The sequence below is a fragment of the Meleagris gallopavo genome, chromosome Z (genome assembly GCF_000146605.3).
Source record: "Meleagris gallopavo isolate NT-WF06-2002-E0010 breed Aviagen turkey brand Nicholas breeding stock chromosome Z, Turkey_5.1, whole genome shotgun sequence".
Classification (NCBI taxonomy): Eukaryota; Metazoa; Chordata; class Aves; order Galliformes; family Phasianidae; genus Meleagris; species Meleagris gallopavo.
The window spans coordinates 6603881-6621942 of NC_015041.2; the positions used below are offsets into that span (position 1 = coordinate 6603881).

The 18062-nt window shown below is 51.0% G+C and overlaps 3 protein-coding genes across 8 annotated transcripts in view; all 3 read right to left on the reverse strand.

Moving 5' to 3' along the window:
• The window catches only part of UBAP2 (ubiquitin associated protein 2), a 583216-nt gene that overhangs the window by 233634 nt on the left and 331520 nt on the right, over nt 1–18062 (reverse strand). The gene's annotated exons all lie outside the window — the stretch shown is intronic.
• On the reverse strand, nt 2903–9859 carry DCTN3 (dynactin subunit 3). Its single transcript, XM_010725207.3, has 7 exons — nt 9728–9859; nt 9517–9601; nt 6513–6599; nt 5527–5610; nt 4717–4775; nt 3951–4010; nt 2903–3310 (listed from the first exon to the last, which is right to left on the reverse strand). Exons 1-7 carry the CDS (start codon nt 9818–9820, stop codon nt 3221–3223), a joined length of 558 nt encoding a protein of 185 aa, XP_010723509.1. The 5' UTR covers nt 9821–9859; the 3' UTR covers nt 2903–3220.
• Nucleotides 14334–18021, reverse strand: ARID3C (AT-rich interaction domain 3C). 2 transcript variants are annotated; one of them, XM_019610315.2, is made up of 5 exons: nt 17417–18021; nt 17079–17323; nt 16685–16939; nt 16438–16527; nt 14334–15718 (listed from the first exon to the last, which is right to left on the reverse strand). In XM_019610315.2, exons 1-5 carry the CDS (start codon nt 17677–17679, stop codon nt 15576–15578), a joined length of 996 nt encoding a protein of 331 aa, XP_019465860.1. In that variant the 5' UTR covers nt 17680–18021; the 3' UTR covers nt 14334–15575. The 2 variants fall into 2 exon arrangements, with proteins under 2 accessions (XP_019465860.1, XP_010723510.1); XM_010725208.3 differs by having other exon boundaries at nt 16685–16942; nt 17417–18020.

The following is an 18062-nucleotide window of genomic DNA, read 5'->3' on the forward strand; positions in this document are numbered from 1 at the left end:
CGCGCCCCTCGCCGCAAAATGGCGGCCGCCACGAGATGTGCGCATGCGCGGGGAGAGGATTGACGGTGCTCCTCCTGCGTTCCGAGTTCTGATTGGGCATGGAGCACAGATGGGCGTGGCGGAATGGTGACGTCAGGTCTGGCCGAGCTCTGAGGTGGGGGAGGTGGATCCGCGTCTCCCAGAGCGGGAATTTGAGGACGGGATGAAACAGGGCTGTGGGACTCGGGGGATTTGGAACCCACTGCTTGGGTTGCGTCCCGGGAGCCTCACTGTGCCACATTCCTGTGCCCACAGGCTGGCAGAAGGTGCTCGCGACTGAGGAGATGGTGGCGGCGAGGAGCAGCAGCGCCAGAGACAGGTGAGTCTTCTGTGGGTCGCCCCAAATCCCAGGCTTGCCCTGATGCATGGCAGGCAGTGCCGGGCCCATTAGAGGAGCCCAGCCCTGGACTGGGAACTGGCACGCTTCAGGTCGGCTGATGGGCCAAGGGCGTCCGTGGTGCCCTGTCCTGCTGTGGCTCAGGTCCCCTCCCTGTTTTGCAGGTGCCGACAGACAGACGGGTCGGCCTCGGTGCTCCTGCTCCAACTGCAGCAGAGCTGACCAGGAGCTGCAGTGGCTGGTGCTGTCGGTGCTGCCTGAGCACGTGGCTGCTCTGGGCCCTGGCTTCTGAAAGGCAGCCTGGAGGAACCGGGCAGAGCTGGTGGAGTGGGGCAGCCTGTCCTGCTGCAACTCCCCCAGTACCCAGAATGCTACCAGAAGAAATGATGACAACACTCTGACAAGAAGGATGGTGCCCAGCTACACCCCTCAGTCTCTAAGGAGCGGAAGGATATACGAAGAACTAGAATTAACATGGCACAGAAAAGCATCGAAGTGTATCTGGGCACCCTGTCCAAGGAGCAAGCAAGGAGACTGCACTGCCCCCCATCCTAAACCCAGCTGCGGCAGTCCCAGCCACTGCTGCAGCACAGGATGAACCTCTGTCTGCAGGGCAAGGGAGAATACACTGCAGACAGCCTCTTCAGTAAAGAAAGGCTGAGACGGTGAGGGGATGTCAACATCACCAAGACGTCCCAGAATGTGCTGGTGCCAGGATCAGCTGCTGATACCCTAGAATGTGGAGCTGAACTGGGAGTTCAACAAGTGGGAATTGCAGGTCCTGGGGCTGGATACTCCTATCACTGACGAGCTGTGCAGGGGTCGCTGGAATGCTCCCCAGGAAGAGAGGATGCGTAGAGATCCTGAAAGCCCCTAGTGCAACCGTGACTGAGATTCAAGGCTCTAAGGCAGACATCTGGAGCCAGTGACTGCCCCTTATCCAGCCATCAGTGAAGGGGAAGACTGATCTGTTTAAGCTGCGTCTCACTCAGAACATCCACAGGAAGCTCTCCATGCACATGGCCAGAAAATGCCTGGAGGTAAAGCTTCAGAGATTCCCTAGAGCAGTACGGCAGTCCACAGAACAGCTGCAGTGTCCATGGCCACCACAGCATGCCAATCTCTTCATCAACAGGAAACACTGCCTGCAGCTGGCTCAAATCACACAGCAGCAGCTTGGGGCACCCTGCACCTGCTCAGCTGCATGCAAGGACACCACGATTCAGCTCAGTGCCCACCTACTTCCTCAGCTGGAAGGCCACATTCCTGCCTGTGAAGCAGTGCTGTGGGAGGAGGGCTCTGCCAGCACCTAAGTGACTGCTCCATCAGAGGCAGCTGGGGCTGAAGCACGCCCCAAAGGACCTAAGGACACAAATGGTGGCACCATAGGAAAAGCAGATGGAAGAGCACCCAGAGCACCCACTCCAAAGAAATAAAGTGACTTGTACGGATGAGTTGGGCAGAAGAGCTCTTATATCCTGCATCTCCCACTGGCAGAAGTATTGGTGATGGAGGTGTGATATTGGGCTCTGACATTCACACAGAGGGTGGTGACACACTGAAACAGGTTGCCCAAGGAGGTTGTGGATGCCACATCCCTGGAGGCATTCAAGGCCAGGCTGGACGTGGCTCTGGGCAGTCTGGTATAGTGGCTGGCGACCCTGCACATAGCAGGGGGTTGTAACTAGATGATCATCATGGTCCTTTTGAACCCAGACCACTCTGTGATTCTATGAGGGAGGTGTACTATTCCACAGGAGGACAAGATGATGAGGATTAGATGAGGATCAGTCAAGGAGAGCCAGCTATTCCTCCTGGAGCTTATTTTCTTTCCTAGGCATACCATGGGGCAGCCCGGGGCTCTCAGTGACTCATCTGGAGGCACAGCACCAAGACCAGTACCACCTCCTTGACCAAAGGGGGCTTTGGGCTCCCACAGTGTCAGCAAGTGGCCAGCATCCCTTCTACAAGCAGTGATCTATGCGGTGCATGGCTGCTCCTTTGGCTCACCCAGGTGTCAGATCTGCCTGGCTTCCAGCCTAGCTTGTATGACACACACGTTACCCCTCCAGTATCATATTTTCTACAAGCCACACAGGATGGTTTAGGAGCTGCTGGCTTCATAAAGGCATATACTCACACTCAGAAAGTCTTCTGAACCTGGACAAATTCCATGCTCCAGCCAGAACAGGCAGGGGGCAGCAAATGCCTCTTTCTGAATACGAAAGGACTGGCTGGGGCTCTGACTCACTTTCTGCCATTCTGGTAAGCAGAGGCAGGTTGTAGGCCAGGGTCACTTGCTCCTCCCAGTCTCCAAGAGTTCCCATTTTCACTGTCGAAAGACAGAACACCAGCAACCACCCCAGGAAGGGACACGCAGATGACTGCTTCCAGTTCATGCTAGGCATAACATTTCCTTATGAGACATCAGCCGTGGGTAGTTGGCAGCACATGGATCTGCCTTACTGAGTTTAACCAGGCATTCTCTGCCACTGACGCATTCAGGGGAGGAAGAGACAAGCCAGGTAGTGTATTAACACTTTACTATGATCCACGATAAGAGCAAAAAGGGATTTTTGAAGTACGTTACCAGCTTGAAAACATTAAAATGCAAGATAGCATATTAACAACAGTGACATATTAAGAGAAGACTATATGCAAACAGTGGCTATATTGACAGTGCAGCTTTGATTGAGGGCGCCTGTGACATCACTTGCAGCATACTCACGGTGAGTATAAAGATGCTGAGGCAAGAGGATGCAAGCAGCTGCTGCAGTCTCTCCTGAGTAACACAAGGCCAACAGGGTCCTAAGACCTTGGCTCTTCGCCCTCCCAGCTTTGCCATCACTCTGCTGTGGGTTTCACTTCACTGGCTGCTTCCAGCTGTGTTAGTATTTCATTCCACTGGACAAACTGCTTGGAGAGAAGCAGAGTCTGGATGTTCCTCTTAAGGAAAGAGAAGTGAAAACCTCAAGGAGGAAACAAACAGAATATAGCCAGAGCACCCCCCATCAGCTTTACAGCACTGATATAAAACCAATTCCTCAGCAGAGAAAAAGGTGAAGGAAACTGGATGTACACTACATAGACTCAAACCAACTACACACCAATGTGTATCCAGGAAGCACTTCTAAACACTGCATAGCACTGCAAATTAAAGGTCTTCCTTCAGATAAGAGCAGAGCTCCCCCATCCACTGTAGTTCAGGATGTGTTTCAGCACTGGGATGAGGATGAGCTGCTGCAAGGCTCTGGCAGGTCACAGGCACATTTGACTGACATGCTAGCTCCTTTGTGCCAAGCCACACTGTAAGCAGATCCAGCAAAAAAAGCTTTGACTCACAGGCAACATCCTGCCCTTCCTGTCTCAGATAGACAGTTCTGTCTCTCAGCACTGTATCAGGACTCCATTCCTGAGGTAAGTATAATAAAAGGAACACAAGCATTGCTACACCAGAAAAGGTACTGGCCATTAAACCTATGGCTGGAGATTGCCTGCTTCCAGCTACCTGATAGGACGAGGTGGCCAAGAGACAGGAGTGCAGTTCAGTCCAAGGCACCAGCTAAAAGGATACCGTCTTGTTGTAGTTTTCCAAGAGCATCTTGACTTCATCAGTAAACTGCTCACACTGCTCCTGCAAAAAACAGTGCCTCAATGAGTAAGCAATAAATAAGTAAAAGGCCACTTGTAATTCCAGGCTAGTCCAAGGTTAGTACCAAAATTGAAACTCAGGCCCTGGCTGTGACCACTCACCGTGGCTGAAAGAGTTTCAATAGTTGAAATAAAGGTTATGAACAAAGACCCATGCTCATACACTGAGAGAGCACCCATGCTAGCACTGGTGCGTGCTTTTTCTTAGCATCCATGCTTTGCTTGCCTCAGAAGGGAAACAGCATGTTTTGCTGAGAAGGGGGCATTAAGTGCTGCGCGGGCTACACCCTCCCACCTCATAGGGTATTCAAATGGGGAAGGAAAGAGACAAGGTGACAGCATTAACAGCCTACTAGAGACTGGGACACTGAAGAAGTGCAACATTCCAGTGTCCCAGTGAAAAGCAGAATAGCAGCTGGTTAAACACACTGCTGCTTACTAAGAGGTGCTAAAACCTCTGTTTTGAGCAGGCTTATGGTAGGTAAAAAGCTTTTCCAACTCAACGTCAGTTGTTAGTAATTGTAGGTATCTCCCCCAAAAGTTCTTAAACTTTTCCTTGCTGCAGTTTTAAAGGTATGGTATAAATAAGTAATTCAAACAACTGCAGATACAAGGGTATCATCAGAACATCCACCATCAAATGGTTCCTTCTTCTGGCTAGTCAAGACTGTCATGAACATTCACACTACCTGTTGCTGTATCTGGATTTGAGAGAGTCGCTGTAGTTTGGTTGCATGTTCAGGAGCCGCTGGAAGTACAGAAATCCATTTTGTTTGTTTTACATCATGTGGGATTAGTTATTAAAAAATAAAGAACATTACTTCTCCAAGGGCATGTCACAGCAAAATTCTGCTGAGTGAATTCAAGTGCTCCATACCACAAGCATGTTTTTTTACACAATTAAAAAAAAAAAGCGCCAACTAACAGAAAAACCTACATAGCTACACTGCACACTGAATAACAAATTTATTTGCTAACTACTTGCGTTAGGGTGAGTTAGCAAATGCTTGCACTGAGGAAGCAAACAATCAGATGACCATTGTAGTAAACATTAAAAGAAGCATCTCTGCCTACACAAGGAACACTGGTGTTCTGGATATAAGACAGCATATAAGCAGAACCCAGGAAAGTCACTAGAACCTGGGGATTGTACATAGTGCTTAGTCATAGTTTCTCACCCTTTGCCAAGCCACTGCCTCTAACCCCTTTACTAAACTACACAGTCACCTCCCTGACCCCTTGGTGCAGGGGCCACATTCCCACCCCAGGTGTGCTTGGTAACAGCTAAGACATTCAGCAATGCTCTGTAGGATGCTGCACACTTTCTAGACATGAAACATGAGAGCAATGAGAGGGAGGAGCAGATATACCACTGTGTACCTGCTTTACTCACACTAAGTTGTGTGCTCAGCTGTTCTCAAGTCTGAGGCTCACGAAAAAATAAATAGCACAGACAACAGGTTGGAGGATAGCATTTGCAATTGAGACACCTGGCATACCTTGGATACTGGCACTGTCTAAGACGGGCTCAAGGTTCTTCACCTGCTCCAGGAGGGCTACTCGGGAAGGAAGTGCCTGCTCCTCTGATCAGGGAGAGATAATAAGGAATATTAGGAAATAAAGACAGAGTTTTAGCTTCTCATAAATACTGGTGCATTAGTGGGTATGAATCTGTTTTCTGAACCATTTACACCCAACACACCAAAGAACAGCTTGGCAAATACAGAAAACAAAACTCAGAGCCAAAGCTAGAGTAAAGGCATGAAAGTCTCTGACTACAGACTTGGGAGTTCCCAAGTTACAGGAGCTCTTAAACAGGTCAGCTGTAGCCCCCACCTCGAAAAAGGACTTATTCCTACTCCAAACTGATGACCAGCTGGAACTGACACTTGTATTCCAGCTCCCTTTTTCCAGTTATTTACCTGTACAAAAAAAAGAGCTTGCTTATGATTTCATTCAGTGAAATTATTCAGTGAAATCATTCAGTGAACATCACTTTTGTTATGTTCACGACTACATTTCTCATTCATGGTAACTTAAGTCAGAAGTATCTCCATGAAAATTAATTCACTATAACCAAGACAAGGCTGAACCAAGTTATTTGGAGGCAAAGGAGAATAACGGTAGAAGGTATTTAATATATATCCAAAATCCTCCTGTTTTTCTTACAGTCCTCAGAGTATTTAAAAAAAGAGTGAGGAAAGCTATTTAAGCTCCATCTTTTTTCTTTTCAGCCTTGTGTTAATTTATGGATAAATTGATCTATAGTTAGAAGATCAGAAGAGATGAAATGACAGCATGGACATGCGCAGGGGAGCACAATGGGTGACAGATATCCTCATAGAAATCACATTTTAGGTAGCTCTAAAGAGGTTTGCTTTTTCATGTCTTTCTAACTGAACAAAATAACTCAATCCAACCCAGCTTGTGCAAAATACAGCTTCTGCAGTACTAAAAACCTGTTTCCTCTCATTTTAAGCCATACCTGCCAAGATGAACTGCAGCTTCATAGTGTCTGGAACAGCCATTCTGTCAATGTACTGAGGGTCTAGGTATTTTATTACATCTTCAACTAAAGCAAAAAATAGGTTTGAAGATAAGAAGTAAGAAAGATGTTATCACTTTTACAAGTGGAATTCCCCACTGAGCTACATCACACAAGGCTGCTTTGTAAACACTGTACATTTAGTGTTATTTTTATTCAGATTCATGAATGTTTGCAGCACTTGAGAACAAATGACTTTGGAAAGCTTTGACCAAGAACTTATAAATGACTCAAGCCAAATAACTGCTTTGTTACAGACATCTCCATCACTTACTTTTTGTTTGGCTAACAATACCAATTAAATCTGCTTCTTCCTGCCCTTGATACAAAACCAGAGAACTCTCCCTCACTCTGGTTCCTAAAATTATTTACAAATGTACTGTTACTGTTTTCACACCTAGCACTCATCACAGCCTTGGACCACACCAACCCTCCCAGTGCTGCTCCCATGGTGCCAGGCCATGATTCTTGGCCATGAAGAAACTCTCTGGGACAAACCACAGCTCTGTGTTCACAGTTGATACTTCCTGGCTTAGAGAAGGCTCTACAGACATGAGATGCCATCCCAGCACTGCTGATCTAGTGCTCCCACCACATACAAAAGGGAGAGATGGTCTGCTGAGTTGTTGCTCTCAACCCACAAGAGCTCAAGCCTTAGAAGTCCTCCAGACGTGTGTTGGGCATGGCTATGTAAAGCAAAGAGTGGGTTGCAGCAGCCTGTTCCCCACTCCCAGCAGCTCATTGGGAGAATCATGTCACATACCAAATTCAGGTGACATTCTCTAAGTTTAAATCCAAATCTTCCAAGTTTGGGGCATGTGTGAACTAGATAAAAAGAATTTATTTATAAAATAACAAGAAGATACCAGTCTTGAAACACCATTATAATTTTGGTGGTGTTCAAATCCCCACACCCTAAATTAATCATAGAATTATTAAGGTTGAAAAGATCATTATGGTCACTTAATTCAACCATCAATCCATCACCAGCATGCCTGCTAACTGATGTTCCTCATTCCACATCTCCACATCTCTCCTAAACACCTCCAGAAACAGCAATTCCACCATTTCCCTGGGCAGCCTGTTCCTACACCTTACCACTCTTTCAGAGAATTTTTTCCTAACATTTAATCCGAACTTTCCCAGCACAGCTTGAGGCCATTATCTCTCATCCTATTGCTGATTACCTGGGAGAGGATACCGATCCCTATCTTGCTGTGACATCCTTTTAAGGAGTTGTAGAGAACTATAAGGTCTCCCCTGAACCTTCTCTTCTCCAGACTAAACAATTCCAGCTTCTTCAGCTGATATTCATAAGACTTGCATTCCAGAACCTTCACAGCTTCGTTGCTCTTCTCTGGACACACTCCAGTGACTTGATGTCTTTCTTTTAGTGAGGGGCCCAAAACTGAACATAGTACTGACAGCATGGCTTCACCAGCACTGAGGACAGTGTGACAATCATTTCCCCAGTTCTGCTGAACACACTATTTCTGATACAAGCAAGCATAGTGTTGGCTTGGCCACCTGGGCACACTGCTGGCTCATGTTCAGCCAGCTATCAACTATCATCCACAGATCCTTTTGCACCAGGTAGCTTTCCAGCCACTCTCCCCCAAAGTCTGGGGTGCTGCTTTGGGACTATTCTGAACAAAATGCAGGACCTGGCACTTGAGCTTCTTGAACTTCATCCTGTTGGCCTTAGCCCAGCAATCCAGCCTTTCCATATCTCTCTGCAAAGCCTTCCTATGCTCAACACTTCCTCCCATCTTGGTGTCATCTGCAAACTTACAGTGTGCACTCAATCCCCTGCTCCACATCATCAATAAAGATGTTAGACCTGACTGGCCCCAGTTGCGACCCCCTGGAACACCACTCCTGATCGGTTGCCAGCTAAATTTAACTCTATTCACCATCATTTTCTGGGCCAGCCATCCAGCCAGATTTTTACACAGAGAAGAGTATACCTGTTTAAGCCAGGCTGTCAGTTTCTCCAGTAGAATACTGTGGGAGACACTATCAAAGGCTTTGCTAAAGTCTGAGCAGACTACACCCATAGCCTTTCCCTCATCTACCATGCAGGTCACCTGGGCAAAGAAGGAGATCAGATTAGTGAAGTATATCCTGTCTTTCATGAACTCATGTTGGCTTGGCCTGATCTCCTGGTTATCCCATACATGCTGTGTAACCACACTCAAAGACAATCTTCTTCATAACCTTCCTGATACTAAGGCCCGTCTTACAGGCAGTTTTCCAGACGCTGCTTCTGATATTTCTTCTAGAAAGGTGCCACAAGTCTCCAGTGCTGTACAGATCCAACGACATTTCAGTTTCTCATACTGTCTTGCCTATCAAGAGGACTGAGGGGACACAGGTTGTTGGGAGGGAATGGAGCAAGAACAGCTGACCTTCATTAAGGTCAGCTTTGAATTCTAGAGAACTGAAACACTAAATGTAGAGAGCCACCCCACTACCTCCCTTTCCTAACATCTCTTCTTAAGAGCTTATAGCCCTCCGTTGCAGCACTCCAGTTACAAGGGCCACTGTACCACATTTCAGTGATAGCAACCATGTCATAGTTCTCCTGTCACACAACAGCTTCTAGCTCATGCCTCTTGCCCATGCTGTGTGCATTGATGTAGATGCACTTCAGCTGAGGTATTGCTTTCAGCCCCAGCTCTGATATGCTGCACCTAAGCTCATTTCTAATGAGCCTAGTTTTGTTTCCTCACCCCCTTCAAACCTAGTTTAAAGTCACCTCAGTGAACTCCACCAACTGCTGGGCTAGAATACTTTTCCCCTTTGAGACAGGTGGATCTTCTAGGCAAAACGTGCCGAACCAGAACCACAAATGGGCCAGCTGAGCCCCAAGGAGGGGATGTGGGCTCACAACATGCACCACTGCCACCTTTCTGCACCGACCCCAGCACAGCAGCCCACTCACTTTTCTTAAACAGAATCTTGATCCTCTCCCTCTTGCCGGCGATGTTGCTCAACGCCAACTGCACCCTGACGAGCTCATCGGCCACCTGCAGAGAGAACGGACCCGTCAGCCGCCAGCGAGCCGCGAGCCCCAGGGCCGTGAACGGGCTGGGGAGCGGCCTCTGCGGGAGGATCCCAACGGGCGGTTGGAGGGGTAAGAACGAAACCCCGACCTTTGACGGCTCGCAGGCGCCGACTCCCACACGCTGCTCCAGTTCCTCCAGCCGCCAGTGTAGCTGCTGCAAAGCCGCCATCTCCGCCGCCATCTTGCCGCCGCACCGGAAGCTGCTCGGCTTCACTTCCGGCCCGCCCCGCCCGGGTTACGCCCCGTTGCCATGGCGGCGCGTTGCTAAGGGAGGCCGTTTCCGTGGCGACGGACACCTCCGGGCGGGCTGAGGGCTGCGGGGCTGCGCCGAGCCCCCCGGAGACGGCGGAGTGGTCGATGCTGATTTGCACTGCAGAGAGTGGCGTGTGGGTCTCGCGGCATCCGGGCGGTCGATGGATGCTTCATTCCTGCGAGGTCCTTCGGGCGAAAGGCACTCGGGTGTGTTAAAAGCAACAGAGCAATGGTGGGACAGGAGGATGCAGGGCTTTTGAAATCCAGATGCTGCCTCGGGCTTTCCCTCAGGCCCCGGCCTGCCCGCATTCACCTTCCTCCCATCGACTGCTGCCACGCGACGAGGGGCTGGTGAAGGCAGCAGCTGTCTCCAGCCCCATCTGCACTCACAGCCATAGAAACCCCTCAAAGGGCTGAGATGGATCCATGGCAGCAGAGCTACCACGGCCTGAGGATTCCCAGGCTGCAAAGGGATTGGTTCTGGAGACCCCAGAGCATCTCTCTGTCCCTCTCATAGAACTGTACAGTCACAGAATCATAGAATTGCTCAGGTTGAAAAAGACCTTCAAGATCAAGTCCAACAAGCACATAACCATGCTACCCTAACTCTAACAACCCTCTGCTAAATCATGTCCCTGAGCACCACATCCAAATGATTTTTAAACACATCCACGGATGGTGACTCAAACCACCTCCCTGGGGAGCCTATTCCAGTGCTTAACAATCCTTTCTGTAAAGAAGTTTTTCCTGATATCCAACCTAAACCTCCCCTGGAGCAACTTTAGGCCATTTCCCCTCATCCTGTCACCTGTCACCAGTGAGAAGAGATCTACCCCACTCTCACTGTAAGCACCTTTCAGGTATTGGAAGAGAGCAATAAGGTCTCCCCTCAGCCTCCTTTTCCCCAGACTAAACAGCCCCAGTTCCTTCAGTCTCTCCTTGTAGGGCATATTCTCCAAACCCTTCACCAGCCTTGTTGCCCTTCTTTGGACCTGCTCCAGCACCTCAATGTCCTTTCTGTACTGAGGTGCCCAAAGCTGAACACAGCACTCGAGGTGAGGCCTCACCAGTGCCAAGTACAGAGATAGGATGACTTCCCTCATCCTGCTCACCACCATTCCTGATACAAGCCAGGATGCCAATGGCCTTGGCCACCTGGGCACACTGCTGGTTCATATTCAACCAAATTTCCATTAGTACCCCAAGATTCCTTTCTGTCAGGCAGCTTTCCAGCCACTCTGTCTGTAGGGTTGCCTGGGGTTGTGACTAAAATTCAGGACTTGACACTTGGCCCTATTGAAACTCATACAGTTTACATTGGCACATCAATCCAGTCTGTCCAGGTCTCTCTGTAATGCCTTTCTCCTCTTAGGCAGATCAACTTGGTGTCGTCTGCAGACTTACTGAGGGTGCACTCAATCCCCTATTAAGATCTTTAATAAAGATGTTAAATAGGAGTGGCCCCAGTACTGAGCCCTGGGGGACGTCGCTCGTGACCGGCCTAAAACTTAATTTAACTCCATTGACCATGATTCTTTGGGCCCAGCCATCCAGTCAGTGTTTCACCCAGTGGAGCATATGCTCATCCAAACCATGGGCAGCCAGCTTCTCCACGAGTATGTTGTGAGGGACAGTGTCAAAGGCTTTACTTTGTAAAGTAAAGTAAAGTCCTGGTACCACATCGACAACCTTACCTTCATCCACTAAGCTGAAAGCAAGGGACTGCTTTGGTACCAGAGAGACCAGAGAGATCCAAGTCCTTTAGATCAAAGCCATCTGCTAATAGGAAGTACTTCATCAGCATTGCCAGCAATGCCAGTGATGGCTGCAATTCGAGAGCAAAGCAATGTCGTGAAAAAGCTTTGTCCTTCTACAGGGCTGCTCTGAAAGCAATTATTCTATTGACCTATAATATCATAGGCTGATGTTGGTGGTATAGCTGTGGAGGCTGAACCTTCCCAACAGTATCCTGTTATATTTTGTTGCCACGTGACAGATGACAGCAGAGGCAGCAGTTTGACAAAATGTTGTCTGACACTGGAGTGTGTATGAAGAAAAGATGTGTCATTGAATTCCTTCCTGCAGAAACAATTGCATTCACTGACATTCATCAGCACTTCCTGAACATTTATGGAGAACAAACAGTGGATGCAAGCTGGTAGATGGTGTGTTTCAGCAGTGGTGACGGTGACAGTGTGTCACCTCTGCTCATACAGATAGTTATGAGAGCAGCATGCATGCTCTTGTTCATTGCTAGTGAAGATGCATAGTTAATAGTGGTCACTATTTTGAAAAAACAGTGTTTTGTAGCTGAGAATTTGCTCTATCAAATAGGTTTATTGTGCTCTTTGTATCTGTTGTAGTTTCCATGGAAATAAATGCACTAAAATTGCTTTGGAGAAACCTACATAGATATGTTATTGCAGGGAGGTTTATGTGGCCACAAGAAAGGAGTTATAGGATGACTTAGGGATCCAGCAACATTTGTAGCCCCTGAAACCTCCTTGCAGAAGCTGAGCAAAATGCTTGGATGGGGAGAGCAGGCTGAGATCAGAGCTCTGCCTTTCTTCTCAAGGATCGATAGCTGGGCTGTGGAAGAAGCATCTTCAGAGGAGAAAAGCTGCACTTTGTTCTCGTTAGCAGAAGTGGCTGGGGGCTGCAACGGAGCCTGGAGGCTGTGAACACCGTTTAGAGAGGAACAGCTCTACTGCAGCCTATGCCCAGCAGGATGGATGATGCCCATGAATGCCCAAACCCATGTGCTAGATTAAAGAAGATAATCCACCCTAAGAAAGTGAGAAATACAGGCTGGGGCTCAGGCTCTGGGGCTTTGGGGTCAGAGGACAAGCCTGAGGCCACTGGCTGCCCATAGTCTTGTATGGTGCATAGTGAATCTCCCCCAATTTGAGTCTTGGAGGCTGCCAAGAGGGTTCTTTCCCCATCCCCATCCACACCCCTATCCCGATCCCCATCCCTGCAGTTACACAGCGGTGCTACAGCCACCTGCCTCCATCCTGCTGCTGAAGCTGGATCCAGCACTCCTCCTGCTAGGCTGGATCGCCCCTGCACCCCCCCACCTCCACCTCCTCCCTCCTGTTCAATTATGTTCCCTGTGGGATGCGGGAAGTGGCATCGATCAGGGCTGGTTACTCAGGTGACAGCAGCTGTGTCCCTGAGCCCCCCAGGGAGAGCGACATTGCACATCACCCCTTGAGCTGTGTAACAAGGGAAGATGCTGGCCCACCTGTACACTCGTGACCCCCTGGGGCCTTGGCACTCGATGTGCTATGGCCGGCACCACTCAGCAGTGACAAGGGACACAAGACCCCAATTAAGGCTGCATTGATTTCACTCCAGCCCCGTTTGGCAAGCTGTGCTGGGGTTACAGGTGTTCTGTCAGGTCTGAGTTGTCTCACACCTATGCAGCGCTGGCACCCACATCCCAGTACCCAGCACAAACTCCCTGGGTGCCCCCTGCACTCTGGGATACGTGCTGGCACACGGAAACAGACACACAGACACAGGCACACAAACCTAGTTACTCACACTCATGATCCTCACGCCTTCACATCCAGCTGTTGGACCCGATGATCGTCACAAGTCCTTTCCAACTCAGGATAATTTATGATTCTGTGCAGCCCGTCTGGTCACATTCATACTGGAGCCAGCACTACCGCAGTCTTTTGGCTTCTCTGCACAGCCTCTGTGTCCTCCAACCATGTACTCCCCACGAACCCTGCTCCCCCGCGCTGCAGCACCATGGACAGCGCCAGAGGCAGCCGGGGGCGTCCCACGGGGCTCCCACGGGGGTATCCCAAGGACGAGGGTGTCCTCAGATGATGACCCCACTGCCATCTTCGATACAGGAGGTGCTGTCCCCGTGAGCACCAGGGACCTAGTCTCATCCGTGCTGGGGGCTTTGTTCCCGTGGGTGCTGTTTGGGACTCTTTATTGGAACCCTGAGTCTGGGGGTTGGTGTTGATATAGGTGCTGGAGGCTTGTGCTCAGGGTTGCCATCCTACGAGCTGTTTTTGTTCACACTTTCCCCTGTGCACCCCATAACACACAGGCCTGTGAGCACCTGTGTGTGTACCTATGCCTCCAGGCTGGCCTGGCAGTGCTGTCATCTCAGAGTGCAACCCTGCAGCAATTACCCAAACAGCTTCTAACCATACCCCCACACGGCACAGTGATCTCCCACCCCTGGTTAGGATGTGTGAGACCTTGTAGCCCCCAGCGAGGCTTGGTTTGTTGCTCATCCTGCTCTGTGCATGACAAGGTACCAAGTTGCACTCCAGAACCCAAGGAGTGGAAACAATCCTGGGGTAGAGGCAACAGCAACATGGGCTGTGAAGCCTTGGCCATCACAGATGCCACCCCGGGATGTCACTGGTGTACTGAACCCTGAGCTATCCCCATCCCAACCACCGACGCCAGCTTGGTTCAGTTCAGTTCCTTTAATAGACACACAGCCACACTGCTGTGGGGGTGGCATAAGCAGCACTGAACCCCCACTGAGGTAGAGGCGAGCATTGCCTCGCGCTCATTTGCTTTGGCTCCCAAGGATGTGGGTGGGTGCAGAAGACATTCCCTTCCCCCCTGCCAACGAGGTAGTTCAGGGCCCCCCCATCTCCCTGCCCCCAGATGGGGACCTCGGCATCTGTGTCTTTGGTGGGAGGCACTGCTGGGTCATTCTGCTCTGCCCCCAGCAAGCCCTTCCCAGTGCATTACCCCCACCCACCGGCATTAAGTCCCTCCCACAGCCCCAACCCAATAGGCCCCACCCCCGTTCTCAGCTCGCCCCCCCACCAGTCCCACCAGTATCCCCAATGTGTGCCTCCCAGCGCAACCCCCCCCCAAGCTGGGGGCTTGAGGTGTCCCCAGCGCTGGGTGCCACTGCCCGCGGGTGACCCCGGGGGTGTTACAGGGTGGGGCAGCGTGGGGGGAGTGAGAGGGAGGGCGGCAGCAATTGTTCTGAGTATGTGTGGAAGGTGTACAGTGTGTATGAGGAATGTGTAGGGGACACAGTGTGCACCAGGGGGGTGGACAGGGGTCAGTGTAGGGGGTGTATTGGTGATGCTGTGTGTGGGAGATGCAGAGTGTGCATTGCCAGCATGTGTAAGGAGCACAGTGTGCAAAGAGATGTGTATAAGGGGCAGTGTGTCAGAAAGCATTGCAATGTAGAGGGGACAGCGTATGCACCAAGGTGTGTAGAGGGGCTGCAATGCATACACTGAGGTGTGTAGGGGCTGCAGTGAGTGCATCAAGGTCACTACAGAGGATGCAGAATGTGCAGAGGTGTGCACAGGGGATGCAAAGTGAGCATCAAGGTGTACGGTCTGTAGCAGCTGAGGTATACATAGGGGCTGCAGTGAGTATTGAGGCAAGTATGGGGAATGCAGAGACTGCTTCAAGGGGACGTGGTCTGCAAGGTGCTGGAGTTCCAGGCCAGTAGGATCTGCATGGGGGTCACAGGAGATGCATGTTTTGGGGGTCCACATGGGTGAGGGGTAGTTGGACACCTGTGGGTGAAGGATGAAAGGGCCCCCATGGTTACTTGCTGCACTGCCACAGCCCCACATTGCAACATGATGTTTCCCCAGGCCCTCATGGGCACATCCTTTCCCGACTGGGCACATCCTTGCCCCGTGTTTGGGAGTGCAGCTCTTTGAGGAGCACTGCCCCTAAGGCGCAGTGCCAGTGGGAGTGTGGCTTTGTGAGGGGGCTGGTGGCAGTAGGTTCGGGGTGGCCGCAGGGTTTGGCCCACTTTGAGTGCCCCCTCCACCAGATGCTAAGGGGCCTGCAGGACGGCGGGCAAACAGGACACCTGGGGAGTGAGAGAAAAGGGGTTACAGGAAGGGAATAGCACCTCAGGGGGCAGCAGCCCCACATCACTCTTAGTGACACCCCTGTCCTCATATTCCCTTACCCAGCTATCAGGGTGGCCAGGATCCTTTGGTTGGTGGCTGTGCACACTCACAAGTCTCGACCTTTGTGGTTTGTTAAGTATTTATGCGCTTAAGGAAAAGCTATCTGCCTTAATTGGGGTGTCTCAGCAGGACAGGCTTGGGCAGAGTGACCTGCTTAGCCAGCATGGAAACTGTATCATCATGTAGGGAGAGCTCCTGTGCCCCATAGAGTGCTGTCAGTGAGACAGGTGCTTAAGCATCCGCTCCGGGGCACCTGCATTCTCTTCACCACCCTGACATTGTCCTCTCTGAACCATATGGGACTCCAAACCCTAAATCCCAAATCCCACGGTGAAGATGAGCACAAGCCTTTTAACACCACTCAGACCAACTCTGTTCATCCATCTATCCATCCCCCTCTTTGGGCATTCACTGCCAGCCCCTGCAGGGTGACAGCTACCAGCTGCACCACCCCCCTTCTCTGCCTGCTCCCTCTCTCCAGCCCCTGCCACTTCGTTACAATGGATTTTATAGTAAAGACATCAGATTGAAGGAAGGACTTGCTGGCCAGGCAGTGGCTATAAGTTATTGGATTTCCTGGCCGCAATTACACAGGCCAAGCGGCCCTTCTATTTACCTGTGTAGACAACTCCATTTATTTCTATTGACATGTTGATACTGCTAATGCCGTTGGTGGACAGGTTCAATGCGGTCTCCTGTCTGTCATCTGGGGAAAGGAAATACCAATATAAGCATGAAGCGAAACAGAAGCTGGATGGAGCCTTCTGGAGAAGGGCTCTGTTCTGCCTGTGCATCCTTGCTTTGCCCCAGTGTCCCCAGTGTGCCAGGGGATGGGGTGACCATGTTGGGAGCTGCAGTGCTACCTCGGTTGGAGACTTTGATGTTCATGGGGAACTGGGAGGCTACAGCCAGGAGGTTGTGCTGCAGGGTGTGCTGCATCAGCCGCTGCTGCTCCTCCACCGTCAGGGCCACCTTCTTCTCTGGGGGCTCACCAGTCTCCAGCTTGTCCCGCAACTGCTCCAGCACTGCCGCCTGCGAGGCTGCAGCCACTTGAGCTGCTGTGAGGTGGTGGCTGGACAGCCCCACTGGGATGGTGATGCGCCCAGGCACTGTGCCATCTTCTGCAACAACAGGGAGAAGTCAGCTGGACTCCCCCACTCCGCCCCATCACAGCATCTTCACCACAGTGGTGGTGGGCTCTGGGTGGGCTCTGAAATGGAGAGCATCCCCAGAGGTAGAGACACACTCCTCACCCACCTTTCTTCACACCGTGCACTTGGCTGATCTGGCTGCAGCTATGGGTGGAGATGCTGAGACCTGGCAAGGGCATTTTGGGGGAGCCCAGCAGGGTTGGGGTGCCAGTGGGAGAGTAGTTGAAGAGTGCGGTGCCAAATGTCTGCCTCCGCCCCTCCCGCCGGTTGCTGTCGATGGCAGCCTGAAGCTCCCCAGGTGAGCTGAGAGCCCGCTTCTCACATTCATAGGGGTACAGATACTTCATGTATCTGTGGGGAATAGAGCTGGCATCAACTTTCTGCTGAGCAGTGCCAGGAAGGGATGGAGCCCTCCTTCCCCTATGGGACACCCCATGCTCTCACTGTGTGCGGAGGGTGAAGGCAGCACTGGTGATGGAGGTAGGTAGGTTGAGGCCCTTGGTGATCTCACGCCAGATCTTCTTGTTGATGACCTCCACCAGGCCACCCTTGTCTGTCACCAGCCGATACAGCGTGTAGAGGTCCAGCACTTGCTTGGCCATGATGGGGATGCGGTTCACAGGCGTCCCTTCCAGTGAGCACAGGGAGAAAGAGAAAAGAAGCACGAGATGAGCATACGTCCATCCCCTTGGGGACATGGCCTCCATGGGTACCAACTCTCAGCACCACAGCTCCTCCAGAACCACTCACAATAGTCTCCCTGCAAAATTCCTGCAGCTTCCTGTAGAGCATCTGCAAATTTCTCAAAGCATCCTAAGAGGCATCGTCTTAACACTGAGCCTTGGGGCATGAGTACCAGGGCTCTCTGCTCCCCATAGGGACACTGTTAACCAGGACTCTGCAAGCCCAGCACAGATTAGCATGGTCCTCCAAAGCCATCAGGTCTGGCTACAACCATCTCCCTACTTATCCCAGCCCCATGGTGCCTGGGAGCAGGCACCATGGCAGTGACTCGAGGCAAAGGAAGGATGAGCATCCCATCCCATCCCATCCCATCCCATCCCATCCCATCCCATCCCATCCCATCCCA